The sequence below is a fragment of the Asterias amurensis genome, chromosome 4, assembly GCF_032118995.1.
Source record: "Asterias amurensis chromosome 4, ASM3211899v1".
Taxonomy (NCBI): domain Eukaryota; kingdom Metazoa; phylum Echinodermata; class Asteroidea; order Forcipulatida; family Asteriidae; genus Asterias; species Asterias amurensis.
This window is the reverse complement of record NC_092651.1, coordinates 22,091,879-22,108,754: the sequence shown is the minus strand read 5'-3', so window position 1 is coordinate 22,108,754 and position 16,876 is coordinate 22,091,879. Positions and strand designations below refer to the sequence as shown.

The following is a 16,876-nucleotide window of genomic DNA, read 5'->3' as shown; positions in this document are numbered from 1 at the left end:
TTCGTGTTACTACCTTGTTTCCCAAAGCCTAGTCCCTCTTGACATAGTAGTGACGTAAAAACTTACGTCATGACGTCAAATAAACCCAAGAAACCCTGTTTGATTTCCTGTTGACTTAATTAACATTCATTCACTCATTTGTTTTATCTGGCTGTACTATTCAAAACTAGAAGCCAACCCGAATACCCAGGTATGAATGACGCACCAAGCCACCAAGGTGGGGATTCGAACCGTGCCATACACAGATGATATTTAAGACAAGTACTGTTAAATGCATGGTGTAGCCCGCCATTGCCCTACTTTATGTAACTACTCCACAAGTTGAAACTTACATGGTAACGGGCACTGGGGAAATGTTGATATAATAGAACATTGCAAAAATAATAGTAATGGCCTGACGTTTCGAACCTATTAGAGTCTTTTTTTCGAAGTCTAATGACAACGCAACCCGCATGGGCAAGAGTATAGACAGTCGAGTGGAAATACAATGAATAGAGCAAGATATTTTGAAAGCGTGGTGGAGTGGAGGGAAGGGGCTTGCCTGAACATCTAACATCACACTTCGAAGCTCTTTAATAGTGCCAGAGACCGGCCTCCAGCAGGCGTGTACATGCACCTTTGACCTACATTCATTTCACTTTATAGAGGTACGCAGTAAACTTCCATGGCGGACGTGACAGGAGTGAACTGTTTGGGCATCTATGGAAAGCTCATGTCACTGCACGTTTATCCAATGATATCATTGTACCCAATGGAATCACTGGATCTGAGTGGCAGGTATCTGTCTGAATCATTGTTGATAAAAGACCTGGGCCCAATCTAGGAAGCGGCTAAAGGACAAGATCAAGTGTGGGAAGTAGGAGAAATGGTAATAAATGAGGCAGGCCTAACAAAAAGGAGGTTATGTGAGAAAAGTAGAAGGCAAAGACAAGATAGATAGGTATAACTGTGCCTTATACAGAGTTTATCCCTATTCTCCGACGAACAGTCTCCCTGTGTTATCCTAGTGCCTCAATAACATGTAAAATCATGTCAGAGATGAATTGGTTAAGGAATGTTTAAGTGATGTCCGTGTACCCAGCTTTGGGGTGTTGACTGTGTGGATCTGTGGCCGTAAACCATTGCTAGAAACAACCCATTGGAAGTGTTGAGTTTTAGAGAAAATGATTAACTTTCCACCCTAAAATGTTGAGGGTTTCATGCCTGAAGTCTTTCAGGCATCTGAAAGCACAACATTCCAGGTAACCTCAGCTGAGTGTTTTCTTTTCTTTCAATATCTTTTGAAACCTCGATGACCAACTGAGAACAAATAATATATTCACAAAATTGTATATTATAGGACTACACCATGTAAAAAATAATAGTGTTTGGCAGTTACCAAAAGTATACGCTGCCTTTAAACCAGCCCGCTTCCCTTATTGGTTGCCCAGACATCACTCCGTGTGTTAGTGACTTTATTTACAACACTTAATAAACAAAATGGCGTCAAGGCCTGTGACGCCAACGGAACACCTACGTGGCCACGCCACAAACAGTTCATTATCGATTTAGTTTTAGTCCCAAATTCATTGACGTCGGAACTCATACTTACACACTTGTTGGCTAGAGAAAAAATCAATGACGTATGCCATTGGGCAAGTAACTGTACTTTCTTATGGCAAAATGTTGTTAATTAATTGTAACTGGGTGCAATTATAGGAACCTGTGTTGTCGCGCACCAGCGTGGCGGCGAAAGTTTCACAATTTTAAGGAATTAACTAGTAAGTCCTTCATTTTTTTCTATGAAACCGGTAATGTATATTAGCGTGTCGCCCACGCGATATCTATACATAACTGTAAATTATTTAAAAATTCTTATTAAGTTTGATTTGAAACTTTATGGAAAACAACATTGAATCTGTAAGGTTTTTTTTTGCGCTGACTCACGAGCTGTAGTGCTGTAAAAAGGGCCAGATGGTTCATTTCTCGACGTTTCGATTTGTATTATCCGATGGTCTTCATGAGTTAATTTAATTTTTAGTGGAGTCCCTCTCAGCTCATTTTCACAACATTCCTTTTTTCTGAAATTATTTTTAAATGTTTTCCGTGACATGCTCCGTTGTAGCTGCGAATTGGAAAATGCTGTATGATTTATATCCATTTTATCCGCAGTTGTTGATTTCAAAACAAAAATATGTAGTAATTTCGTCTGTTAAGTGTCTACCTATTCCGATTCTAAATGTTGAAGGTTAAGGCTTGACGACTGCTGAGTTTTTACACTAGAAAGCTTTCCTTTGACTACCCGAGATTTGCTTTTAATAAAGCTTCATTAATTTGATGATCTATATTTTTTCTTCCCTGAAAAAAAAATATATTTAAAGGTTGAAGATGGGCTAAAGTGAAAGTCAGGTATCCAGGTCTTTGTGTTGACATCGTGGGAGGCAGGTCGGGATTTAAAGCAGGTCGGGTCAAACTGCTCCCTAGCTCATCTGGCCATCTTACAGGCGACTGTTTTTAACCATTAAGTAAAACAGATTTTGATATTATATAAATAATATTGGTTTATATAGCGCTTACATCTGTAACTCAGTGACGCTGAAGGCGCTTCAGTATTCACTATTTATTAGCGAAGGTATGTTTGGCTGTACGTTTGAGTATACCTACTCCTATCATATTCACTATTTATTAGCGAAGGTATGTTTGGCTATACGTTTGAGTATACCTACTCCTACCTACTCCTTTGACATAGCACCATGTGATGTTTACAAGGTGTTGTGGCGCAGGTATGTGTGGCTATACGTTTGAGTATACCTACTCCTACCTACTCCTTTGACATAGCACCATGTGATGTTTACAAGGTGTTGTGGCGCAGGTATGTGTGGCTATACGTTTGAGTATACCTACTCCTACCTACTCCTTTGACATAGCACCATGTGATGTTTACAAGGTGTTGTGGCGCAGGTATGTGTGGCTATACGTTTGAGTATACCTACTCCTACCTACTCCTTTGACATAGCACCATGTGATGTTTACAAGGTGTTGTGGCGCAGGTATGTGTGGCTATACGTTTGAGTATACCTACTCCTACCTACTCCTTTGACATAGCACCATGTGATGTTTACAAGGTGTTGTGGCGCAGGTATGTGTGGCTATACGTTTGAGTATACCTACTCCTACCTACTCCTTTGACATAGCACCATGTGATGTTTACAAGGTGTTGTGGCGCAGGTATGTGTAGCTATACGTTTGAGTATACCTACTCCTACCTACTCCTTTGACATAGCACCATGTGATGTTTACAAGGTGTTGTGGCGCAGGTATGTGTAGCTATACGTTTGAGTATACCTACTCCTATCTACTCCTTTGACCAGATTTCCCGACTTCAACGGCTCCAAAATACTGCTGCCCGCATTGTGACACTGTCTAGAAAATCCTGTTCTATCACCCCCATTCTGAAACAACTACACTGGCTCCCTATCTCTCAACGAATCATCTTCAAGCTGATGCTCATTGTCCACCAAGCTCTTAATGGCAAGGCTCCCCACTATATTTCTGAACTGCTTCAAGTTTACACTCCATCAAGGAATCTTCGATCAAGTTCTATGCTTCTCCTCATTGAACCCAAGTCTCGACACTCATGGGGTGACAGGTCTTTTTTTCAGCCGCGCCACGCATCTGGAACTCTCTACCACTTAATCTTCGATCTTGTCTTTGTACTGCAAAATTCAAGTCTCTTCTCAAAACTTATCTTATGTCACAGGTTTTCAATGACTAATTTTGTTGTGTCTGTTTTTCTTTGTGTTGTGTTTTGTTTTTGTTTTGTTTTTGGTTTTACTGCGCCTTGAACACCCAGCAGGGTGGATATGTGCGCATTACAAGTCTTATTATTATTATAGTACCATGTGATGTTTACAAGGTGTTGTGGCGCAGGTATGTGTGGCTATACGTTTGAGTATACCTACTCCTACCTACTCCTTTGACATAGCACCATGTGATGTTTACAAGGTGTTGTGGCGCAATATGCAGCAAATCAAACCAGTAATACCGGGGCGAACCCCTTCTCTTTGCGATAAGTGCACTGGGTTCGTATACGTGCGATACACAACAAACGGGACCAACGGCTTAGAGTCCCGTCCGAAGGAAGAAGCAATCATGTAACGCGTCTTGACACAGGTGTCACGACCAGGACTCGAACCAACAGTCTGCTGATCAAAAACACCAGAGCTTGAATCCGGTGCTCTAAACCACTCTGCAACGGTCATGATATTAAATACTCCTACAAAGATGATTCCACTGAGATTTAACAGGTAGCCTATATTCTATGAGATGAAAGGAATATTCCACTTTTAGTCAGTTTAACAGTTGTGTTTTTATCTTTAAGGAAATAATATTTGTTCTTGTCAACATTTGAATCAAGTTCTTTGAAATTATCAGTTAAAGGAATTAGCACCCCCGTGATTTTCAAATCTTATATTTTGCGATTTTTAGTATTTTTCCCCTCTCTACACCACGGTGTTTGTGGTATGATTTGCCAGCAAATTACTTCACTGTGCATTCCCTGGTGGGTGCTATGATGACGTTCTCCCATAGTAATTCCTTTTTATTAACTCCCTCGAGTGCTCCTTTATGTTTGTTCCAGCGACTGGAGAACCTTATTGATAGGTGAATGCCCTATTTAAAGACTGTTGTATTCCGTTATTATTATTGGTTGTACTTGCATTATTAGGGAAAATATACCTGTAAAGCTTACTTAAAGGATTTGGGTACTTTTTCAAAATGTCCACAGATTTACATTAAACTCACAGGGTTTGAAGATAATGATAGTGGAAAGCTTCCCTTCAAATGTTACTAAGGCTGTGTAGTTTTTGAGAAATGAGTAAAACAAGTCACAAAATAATTTTGGTCTCATGAGACCAAAATTATTTCAGCATGTAAAATCCCCTTAACCAGTTATGATATTATACCAAAACCATAGCATAACTGGTTAATTAGTTTTTACATGCTAAAACTGAGACGAAAATTATTACTTTTACTCATTTCTCAAAAACCACAGCACCTCAGTATGTAAAATTTCAAGGGAAGCTTTCTACTATCATAATCTTCAAACTGTGTATAAGTTTAATGTAAATCTGTGGACATTGTGTTTTGTGTTAGGAAAAGTACATATACCCTTTAATAACCACAGAATATTTGGTGATGTTTGATTTCACTTTTGTTTTGCCTGAAACAGGGTAGTTTTGCTTGCCAACAGTAATATTATTATCACTATTCAAAATGTCAACACTTTCCAGAAAATTAGCTCAAATGTGACCCAAACTGAGTCTTTCTAAAAGCCAATTTTGTTTACACACACAAACAAAACAGAATCGTAAACAACCAAAAGTATGTGAGACTATAATAAACTGATAAATTGTAAACATTTAGGAAGTTTCCAAACAACATTCACCCGTACTTTCCTTCATGAAGAAATATGTCACACATCACTAACATTTCGATCAAATTGCTGCACTGTTTATAAAATTTCTGTCTACCTCTTCTACTGTGTACTGAATGCAGCGCAGTGTTAATGATTTTGTTTTAGTAATGTTTGGTTGGTAACTCCAAGTTAGACTGCAAAGTGCCTTCTGTTCGCTTTTAAGTTCGCTAAAAGTTCTTCCCAACTGGTGATTTAATTCAATACTCACTCCTCTGAATTCTCGTGATCCATCCTCATCTTCCTCCCAGCCGTCATATGGACCACGAGGCTAGCATGTCCCCGTTTCAAACCGCTCTCAATCAGGTCTTCTTTGCTAGCCAGACTCAAGGTTCGCATGCTCTCGTACCCGTTAGATTCAAACTTCTCCGCGTGCTCGCCCAATCCAGACTTCTCCAACAGACTCTCAACAGACCCGTTCAGAGTGGACTTTCTAAGGGGTTGAAGAGGCTCTAAATCCACCGTTATTTCAGGTGAATCTCTCGGGTCTGGTATAGCCGTCTCCTCCCCGAACACCTCGCTGAAGGCTTCGTTGATTGCCCCGTCCATCGCAAGCTCATCTTGGTCGGTTCCTTCGGAAATCCCGCTCGATTTCTCCGATTGGTATCCATCTTTGATCGGGACCGCATCCTCATCTTCTTCGCCAACCAGCTTGATATCATCAATTACTTCACCCATCTTGAAGGTATCTTGTTGGTTTGTTTTTACACACACGACCGTCTCAATTCTACATCGACCATCAACTGCTGTGAAGTGGCTTCCCACGCTCGATCATCGATGTTGTCCGAGTTGTTGGCAAATATATTTATTCTCTCATTGACACTAACAGCCAAGCACGGTTAACAAACACAGGACACAGAGAACGGCCCCTTTCGGGAAACGATTTTGTTATAGAAAACACACGGGAAATCAATGATTTACCATTCGATTGATCACTTAATACCTGTCGAGGCCACCTTGGTGATAGAAGTTGGTGTCAGTTTATTGATTTGGGTGTTTGTTAGTTGACTAAATTGTTGAGCCACGATGGAGACCAATACATCACCTCAACAACAATCCAAAGGTCTTTTGTTAAGCCACCCCAAAACGGCACCTCGCTGAGAAGTGTACGCCTGTGCAACAAGTACATGTATTACCAATCAACCACACCCCATCAATATTAAAATGTACGTTATTTTTTTTTTTTTTTTTTTTTACAACCAGACAGCTGACCCAAGTATGGCATCACAGGGTGAGCGAAGGTCATAATACTCAGTCTTGAAATGCCTCCCAACAGTCTAACTTCACGTCCAATGTGGACCCCTCCAAGAGTCTGGGTATCCAGCCCAATGTAGACGTGACAAAAACACACAACTCTGTGGTTCATGCCCTCTGTGGATATTCCTTTATTATGTATATCAGAAGGACATTAATAACTCTTCAACACTGGTGAGAACATTGTGTGGGCATGAAAGTCCACAAAGTGTTTAAAACCCTGCCTAATGTGGACCACTTTTGTTTTCGGGTCCACACTTCGTATAACCACACACAACTCTGTGTTGCATATATACTTTGTGGATATAGGCTGTTATTTTATTCTGTAGACTTTGAAAATCATATTCTTTAAAGGGAAGGTACACGTTTGGGTATTACTCAAAACAATTATTAACTTAAAAACTGTCTTGGTAACAAGCATTGGAAAGCTGTTGATAGTATAAAACATTGTGGGAAACGACTCCCTCTGAAGTAACGTAGTTATTGAGAAAGAGGTAATTTCTCACTAAAATAATAAAAGACTTCCATCCAGCAAGAAGTCTTTTATTCTTATCTAAAAGCACACCAACAAGGGTGTTTTTTCTTTCATCATTTTCTTGCAACTTCGATGACTAATTGAGCCCAAATTTCCACAGGTTTGTTATTTTATGGTTATGATGGGATGCACCAAGTGAGAAGACTGGTCTTTGACAATTACCAAACGTGTACCTTCCCTTTAACTCTGAGGAAAACATTGTGTGGATGTGTTTTAGTCCACATAGTGTTGCAAAACCCTGCCTTATGATGACGTATTTTGTTCTCATGTCCACACTTCCTACGTTATGCCAGTCACAGATGATCTATGTGGAATTGTTTGTTTGGCTAGTAACCCTATTCTAGTTAGCACGTTTTCATGTGTTCAGCTTATTTTCTTGCCTTAAAGGCACTGGACACCCTTGGTAATTGTCAAAGACCAGTCTTCTCACTAGTGTTGCAAAACCCTGGCCTTATTACATGGCTCCTTTGTACTAGGGCACACTCTTCGTATCGTATGCTATACCCATCGTTACACACTGCTTCAAGAATAAGCCAGAACACACTCCGGTTCTTAGCTGAGGTATATCGAGTTGTACGTTATGCTAACATCAAGCTGGAACGGTCAAACTAAGCGGTTTACATTTCCTTCGGTCGTTTAGATCAATGATTTACCAAAATGCAAAGAATGATTTTCGTGGTCGACTGCAAAGGTGAACGCTTTCAAACGAAGGGAGTCCTGATGTGAACGTCCATCCGTCGATTTCAACTAACTCTTCCAAAACTTAGGAGTAGGAGTTAGGACGAGTTTTAACTTAAAAGTTCAGTGTACATGGGCGTTATAGGATGCATTGACCCATAATCGTCCTAACTTGAGATAAGATTAATCGTGCGTTTCGTGAAATCGGCTGCCGGACGCAATCTCTGGCTCTTTGCTTTTCGCTTGTCTTTTGTAAACATGATACTACACACTAAATAAACCCTCTACAGTTACGACAAAGGCAGACATAATTACACACGTAGTCATGGAATACCACAAGTTCATATTCCTTTTCTATTACGACGTCACAGCCCGACTTTTTGTCAACTGAGGTTGGAAAACTATGGAAAGCCATCAATGCAGAGCAGATAGCCAAAGTTTGTAATAATGAACCAATCGAGGGAGATACTCTATTTAATAATGGACAGTTTTCAAAAAGTGTTGTATTTGGTTAAAACTTCTGTGAACACGATTGGATGTTTTGTTAACATTCGGCCATCCATACCTAGCAGCTCGGTTCGTTTTGTAACTTATTGCAAACCTTGAAGACTAAAGTATTATTTTGAGAAATCGGAGGGCAAAAACAAACGAAAGAATCCCGGCAGAAGTGTATACCTCTCAATCCGCAGTGTTACCCGGAATTCACTTTGCCAACATCCTTTTCACTAAACAATAGAAAGTGAAGAGGTCATGGTTAGTCTCAGTAGACACAAGACGCAGAATAAAATGTTCCACAGTGGCTGAAAAGCAAAACACTTTAGTCATTTCTTACCCCTGCTGAAAATCATTGTCAATCATCAAATTGATAAAGTATTACTTTGAGGAGTACAAAACCAAACGAAAGAGCCCGGCAGCTTTGTACACTCAGAATCCACAATGTTACTTGGTTTTCACTTTGCCAGTACAGAAGGTGAATAAGTCACATGGTTAGTACATGGTTAGTCTCAGTAGACAAGACGCTCGTGGCATTTCCGCCGCTCCCCTTTCAATTCATCACCTTATTAAACCCGGTTGGAGAACATGGTACAAGATCGAAGTAAAACTAAGCAACGACTCAATATCAAAGAGCATTTGCTTCTTGGGGCTATGGCTATGGGTTAGTCATCGCTGTGTAGCCGTAGACGTTACAATTAGTCAGATGCCGTCAAACTCGTCTTTTCTTCGGCAGATTTTCCCTGACGAGGTCAGTGATCTCGCAATGTGACTTTTTGGCACGTTCACTTGTTTCAGTTGGTAAAGCTGGATAACATTAGGCCTATACAGTTGACAGCGAAACTCCGGGAAAATGTAGGCCTAAGTTTTAGAAAACAAGTGAAGCGAATCATGGCATCACAATGAGAAAATAACTGTATTTATTGGTAATTTATTGGGAAAATGGAATAACTGGCACAACTGGAATAACTAACAATAATGCGTATGCTGAATGATTTGTTTACAGTGATTTTATGTGAATTCTACTATGGAATCACGCGTTTTATGATTTGATTTTGTGACCTCACAGGTGGTGGGAGGGGGGTCCAGATAAGAATGTGCCCTTCGGTGACATATCAAACAAGGCAATTTTTATTTTTATATTTTTTTATAGTCTGTCAGTATAAGATTTTCTTTCAACGTTGGCATAAGCTTTGGGCTTGAAGCGAGTATAAAGGACTCAACGTAGCGATGAGACTTCAGGAATAGAACTATAGCCAGCAGGACGTGTTGGACAGAATTTTGATTTGTCTTCTTGTATTTGATTTGGCATTATGCCAACGAACCACTGATAAGGGAGAGCACTTTAAAATTAACAAACACGCACTCTATAGTATATGTAAACAAAACATAATTCAAACAGAAAGTAGTGCCTTCCTCTCAATTATAATGATTGTGACCCTTAACCTTTTCCCCTTAAAGGCACTGGATACCTTTGGTATTCTCACTAATCTATGAATTGAAATAAAAAATCCGCGAAAATTTGGACTCAATTGCTCGTTGAAGTTGCAAGAGAACTATATAACAAAGAGAATCAAGAATGAACAGTGAACGAATAAACACCCTTGTTGCACATAAATTCGTGTTGAAATATTAAAGTACGACCGAGGAGGGCTGCGTGGCTCTCGTCCGGCTGCAGTGGGGGCCCGGCACGTGGCCCCGACTTGGTGGAAAGACAGTGTTCTGGGAGTACGGCAAAGTGCAGTGTGCCTTCAGATGCTGCCTAAAAAGGGCTTCAGGCCTGACGTCTTTTAACTTTGAGTAAAAAAATGTTCTCTTTCTCAAAAACTAAGGTAGCTGTTTCTCACAATGTTTCATTCTACCAACAGCTCTCAATTGCTCGTTACCGAGTAAGTTTTTATGCCAACATTTATTTTGAGTAATTACCAATAGTGTCAAATGCCTTTAAAGAACTTCCACAATCCACCTTCACCACACGATCCACTCGGCAGATGTATTACATGACAAATATGGTTTTATCGCTTCCTGTTGATGGTGCTGAGTATACACACGCTGACTTACGCCTATAGCGATTTAAAACTGTAATCACATTAAAAGATCTAAATTATCCACGGTCATATTAACTGCATGATTTGTCAATCTTAAGATAAACTCATCATCTTCATTCTTCTCTCTACCCTCATCACATCGAGCGTCTTAGTTTTGTGTCAACGTTTTTTTCTTAACTTTTTGATCCTGCAACCGTTAAGAATTACCACCATCTTCGCAGTGGCTCTTGGCTTGTCCTTTGATCGTGCGTCCCCCTCAGGCCCGATCATATGAAAAAATGACTAGCCCCAACGTCTAACTTCATTAACGATGACGTCACCATCTTGTTGCCAATGAAGCGGCAGGAGGAGAAATAAAAAAAAGGTGAAGACTTGAGGAAAAGTCGGGAATTGATTTTACAGACGACAGGGCAGAAGTTGGCATAATGGTGGATGTTCACTTGCGCCTCTTCTTGGCGCGACTATTGCCGCCATGCTGTATAGAGTAAATCATCCCAGAACATTAATAGTTCATGGCATACAGGGAGGCTTTTAGACCAAACTGATTTTGATTAAAGAAAATTGTTTTGTGTGGGTGTTTGACTTGCAAGATGCACTACGTCTACGCCTCAGTTCCAGGAGGTTTTATATAATCAAGTTTCTGGCTTCACTTGTCGAATGTCCTCCTCTTTCCTACATCAGTGCTCAAAATCAAAAATACCTTAAAGGGGGGGGGGTTATGGCGAGGCCTTCGGGCTCCATTTCTGTCTGGAAAAACCTAACATATCCATGCGCGACCTCTCCTGAATATCAACTACTCGAGGCTACAAATAAAACAAGGCAAATTATACCAGAATGATATTTGTGCTTGAGCGTTATCGACGCCCCAAGGCTTCATGATGTTCTTGCGTTGGGGAGCATTGGAACTGACGATATAATATATGCCGTAAGGTAAACTCTCCCGCTTGCTATATACTTGATTGATACGGGGAGAGCCGAATTGTTAATTTGTGTTATTTGAATTCTTTTCACTGCATGGTTGAACAGCGTCATTGAAAACACTTGATTGTTTCTGTTTCTTGCGTAAGAAAGAACAAACAATATTCTGAAGGGCAAGGTTTCTTTTTCTAATAATTATATAATCATATTTTTCTATCGTTGGCAGGGGTCTGGGTATACACAAACTTCGATGTCAGCTGTTATTTATATACTTTTGCATAACCTTGACAGCCCCATTTCAACTTGTGTTCTTCGTGTAAATGAGTTAATAATTAAATAACAAATTTATTTCTCAATGAAGATCTTCAAGGTCAAGTTCAGCTTTACGACGCGCCAATTTTTCAATGAGAAAATTATTAAAATGCTCTAACCCTATGTAATGCCATTGTATGTTTTAATACCGTTTTTTAGGGCGAAATTTCAATATTCTATCAATGGATATCACGCAGCAATTAGGTCTGTACATTCAAAAGGGGTATTCTGCGCGTCTGTTAAAAATTCAAATTCAATGCCTTTTTAATCAGATGTGTCGCGTTCAGGATGGAGCTTCACTTCAACGTACAAAACATACGACATTTGAAGTGTGACGTTATTAGACAATAATATTGGACTACGTTTTTTAAAATTGAAACCAACAAAACATGGTATCCATAACTGGGCTGTGCACAAAAATACTAACATTTTGTTGTCAACAACAGACTACACAGCCGTTTCATTGACTCATAGTGGACTATATCTCTTAGCCAGAAACCCACCGGTGCATCAGTTCCCTTTTTACACTATACCGCCTCTTTGATTCCTTAAGGCCAGTCATCCATCCATCCATGTCGTCTCCTTCAACCTGATGCACTTACACTCACCCAATCCATCAATTATCCCTTCCTACCAAATCATTTCCACCTCTATACCTTCGGATCCACAACGGAATGGCTTTGCTCTTCAAAACTCTTTAACTCCTTCTTGTTAAAACCGCAACAGAACAAGAAAGATTTTGACTCGTTGATTAAAATACCCGCTCTACCGAACTGGAATTGTCGAATATCTGACTGTGTTGATTTGTGTGTGAATCTCAATTCAGGAATACTGTTTTATCAGTGTTTGAGTTGAAAGAAGAAAGGTTTCTAAATTCGGCACAGTTTGTTGTAATTATATTCCATGAACTGCAGAACCTCCCATAAGGTTGTAAAATCGTTTAGAATACCCAACAACATCTGCCCAATCTCGGAATATCCTTGGTTAAATTAGGATTGTTTGTTTGCTTAATTTTAAGTTTTAAATTGGTTAAATCTATATATGGTTTGCTTTAGTGTGTTAACTTGTCATGTGGAATATACCATAATTTTGACACATGCCTAGTTTGACGCAAATAATGCTTGCAGAGTTTCTGTCCCTTTTATTTAACCAAAACCACTGACTCCTGTTGATTGAAACCCCCACTGAGACGTGTGGTATGGTCCAGCATAGGGTACTATGGCATATGACCTGACCTGTGTGTACGATGTGGTTTACGATAATGAACAAGTTGTTGATGACAATGACCATATAAACATGTCGGTATGTGCTGACAGCGGGCGTCTTTGCAGTGTTTTTTATAAAGTGAAACTATAAAGCTCATATTTCTCCGCGTTACAATATCAAGTTATGATAACCAGTTGCACCTGTGAGTTGGTTCACCTAGTTTAGGGGCTGAGGGCAACCTACCCCCCCCCCGACTTCTTCAGCGGTCAATGATGCTTCAGCTTCCCTTAAAGGCAGTGAACACTATTGGTATTTACTCACAATGATTATTCGCATAAAACCTTTCTTGGTGACGAGTAATGGGGAGAGGTTGATGGTATAAAACATTGTGAGAAACGGCTCCCTCTGAAGTAACATAGTTTTCGCGAAAGAAGTAATTTTCCACGAATTTGATTTCGAGACCTCAGGTATCGAAATCAACCGTCTAAACGCACACAACTTCGTGTGACAAGGGTGTTTTCTTCTTTCATTATGATGACCGATTGAGCTCAAATTTTCACAGGTTTGTTATTTTATGCATATGTTGAGATACACCAACTGTGAAGGCTAGTCTTTGACAATTACCAATAGTGTCCACTGCCTTTAAAGAGGTTTGGGTACTTTTTGTAGTACACAAAACACAAACGTCCACATGTTTACATTAAACTTACACGTTTTTTTTTTTTAGAAAATGATTGTAGAAAGCAAACAATTTCATGAATATTGTTAGCATGTACAAAACGGCGTACGCGATTCTCTGTGATTTTCACTTTTTTTTTCTTCTCAAAAACCTGAAGCTGAAACTTTTACGGGTAAAGTATATTACATCTTCATTCACAGTAAGTAGGGATTCATGTTATGGTCAAAAACTTGATCTACACTAGGTACGACTACATACGAACACCCTTTAACTCAACGGGTTCATGACCCTAGGTAAACCACAGCTAACCGAAGCATTACGGAATTGAACCCAAGGTTACAAATTACAGGAGAAGATTGTCCTTAGCCTTTGACTGAGAACCGAGTTTGTTTGAAGCTGTCACAAAATGAAGTCCCGTGAAGTTAACTGACCCCTACATCATGCGAGACAAAAATAAACCCATCTTGTTGATCCTGCAGTCTCCGCAGATTGTACTTAAAGGGAGCGTGTATACATCGGGATGCTGGAACTGTTGAGCCATATTCACACGACAGCACTTTATCTGCTTGCTTATTTTTAACATGGTTGTAAAATGGTGCTATGTTTGACAATATTTTACAATGGAACCTGAAAAGTAAAATAATAGTTTTTCCTTTCACACGAGGTTAACTTTTACAACCATGCTTCATACTAGCAAGGGACGCTTGCTAAATTGCTCTCAAAGGGCTTTGGATTGTAAAAGTTAGATTTTGAAACCAATTTATTGCCTTTATAAACATATACCGTTTCAATGCCAAATTCTGTTTTGTGATGCACCATTTTTTGAAAGTGGACACAAATTATGGCCACAGGAAAGGGGGAACATTCATCGGGAAAAAAACAACACTCAATCAAACCACGGAGGAAGTAAAATTCCTCCTTCCACGATTATACAAATCTCAATCAGCCGCTTTCGCAATAAACACCAACAAGATTGCATAACCCTCCCACCAGAGGTACGCAGAACAACACTCAGATCAAATATTACGCTATGACCGTGAACGCACAACTTGCCAGTAATCAAAGAAGACGCAAAACCACACAATCAAAGCTGACAATCTCGTTTGTCTCGGCTAATTCAACGAATCAATTATCCACCGCGGTCGAGGAGAGAGAGACGAAAAGTCAGGGACGGAGCTAAAAGTAGACTCAACCTTTTTTTTCTCAACCTTGTTCTCAACAATCCAAGGGAGAAAATTAAAGGACTCTTCCGGTTCGCAAGATTGAGTAGTGGACACTTGAAGTGATTGAAATTACGTTATAATAAAGCGGAAGTGACGTCATTTTATACCGGCTGAATAACACGGGAGTGATGTGGTTTTTGACGAGCGCGTTAAATTAAATGATGAAAATGTCATGCCTTGTCAATTAAAGGCACTCAACACGTTTGGTAAAATGTCAAAGACCAGTCTTCTTACTTGGTGTATCCCAACATAAGCATAAAATAACGAGCATGTTAAAATTTGAGCTCAATTGGTCATCGAAGTTGCGAGAAAACAATTATGAAAGAAAAAACACCCTTGTTGCACGAATTGTTGTGCTTTCAGAAAAGAAGTCTTTTGTTATTTTAGTGAGAAATAACCTCTTTCTTAAAATCTATGCTACTTCAGAGATCTATGCTACTTCAGAGGGAGCCGTTTCTCACAATGTTTTATACTATCAACAGCTTTCCATTACTCGCTACCAAGTAAGGTTTTAAGGTAATACTTCTTTTGAGTAATTACCAAACGTGTATCTTTACGCGTCCACTTTCAAAGAGAGTTAAGTGCTTTATGTTATGTATTCCGAACCTCAACGCATCTGGAATATTGTTTATATACGGTCATGTAGTTTAATTGTCTTACTTTGTTTTGATTCTGTCTGAAGGCCTAGCCTACTCAATATACATCAGGAAATAACAGTTTCTTAAAAAAAACATTCTTGAGAAACATTCATAAGAAGTTGGACTCGGTGCAAATAGGTTGGCTCAGTGGTTTTGGTCCCTGCCTTTCACAAAACTCTTCCAAATGTAAGACTAATCTTAGGACTTAAGACGAGTCCCAACCCTGCACTGTAGCATGCAGACCTTAAGATTAATCCTAAGTTAGGAAGAGTTACTCGTCCCAACTCGAGACAACACGAGTCCTAACTCTTTGTGAAATCGACGGCCTGGTTTAATACCTGGACCGAAGCCTTGCATGAAGGATAAGGATGTTTTCAGTCCCTACCTGACTGCGTGGGTTTTCCCTCCTTTAGGTTTAACTCCCACGTCTTAAATTGAAATGTCAAAGTTGTCTTCTTTTTCCAAAAAAGTTGATGTGATGTTTTCATGAGGATGCTTTGCCGACTATATTATTCAGATTCATATTCAGTTTTCAAAATACTTCTCTTCCGAGATGGCCCTCTACACAATTCTGTCTTACAGGCAACTCTTCATTCCTTCCACCTGAACTTGTATATCTATTGTGGTTTATTTATTTTATATAAAGATCTTTAAACAGAATACAGACATCAACAGCTGTTTTACAATATTATGGTCTTGTGTCTTAAAAATTAGATCAATGAAAAACAAGTTTTGATATAGTACTGATGATACGTCTAGCTTTCTTTTCATGTTTGAGCTTCAATAGAAGGACCCTCCAATTTCCCCTGACAAACTGAACGGGAAGTTTCATCCGTCAATGCCTCAGCCTCCCAGACACTTGCAAAAGGTTTGAATAATTTTGAATGCACAACAAAATCGCCGCGTCTGATTCTAGCATTGATGTGCCTCCGGAAAAAATGTCCATAGATTTACATTAAACTTACAGGGTTTGAAGATAATGATAGTGGAAAGCTTTCCTTCAAATATTACCAACTAAGGTTGTGTAGTTTTTGAGAAATGAGTAAAACAAGTCACAAAATAATTTTGGTCTCATGAGACCAAAATTATTTTAGCATGTAAAATCCCCTTAACCAGTTATGATATTATACCAAAACCATAGCATAACTGGTTAATACGTTTTTACATGCTAAAACTGAGACGAAAATTATTACTTTTACTCATTTCTCAAAAACTACAGCACCCCAGTAAGTAAAACTTCAAGGGAAGCCTTCTACTATCATAATCTCCAAACTGTGTAAGTTTAATGTAAATCTGTGGACGTTGTGTTTTTTGTTAGGAAAAAGTACATATACCCTTAACGAAACTTTGGCACATAAAGTATCTTCTTACGTCTTAAAGCCAGCTTAACTGGAAATCAAAACATCCTTCTTCATAGCTTCTTAATAGGAAGTTTGACCAA

The 16,876-nt window shown here is 39.4% G+C and overlaps 1 protein-coding gene across 2 annotated transcripts in view; it reads right to left on the bottom strand.

The window, feature by feature from the left end:
• Positions 1-16,876, bottom strand: part of LOC139936114 (sodium- and chloride-dependent glycine transporter 1-like) — a 73,904-nt gene that overhangs the window by 32,490 nt on the left and 24,538 nt on the right. Inside the window, exon 1 of one of the 2 annotated variants that reach the window (XM_071930845.1) lies at positions 5,664-6,223. The exons of the other annotated variant lie outside the window; for it this stretch is intronic. Within the exon in view, the coding sequence (XP_071786946.1) occupies positions 5,664-6,130 (467 nt within the window). The 5' untranslated portion in view covers positions 6,131-6,223. Of the gene's footprint in view, positions 1-5,663; positions 6,224-16,876 lie in introns of those variants that run through there. 2 annotated transcript variants of the gene reach the window in all.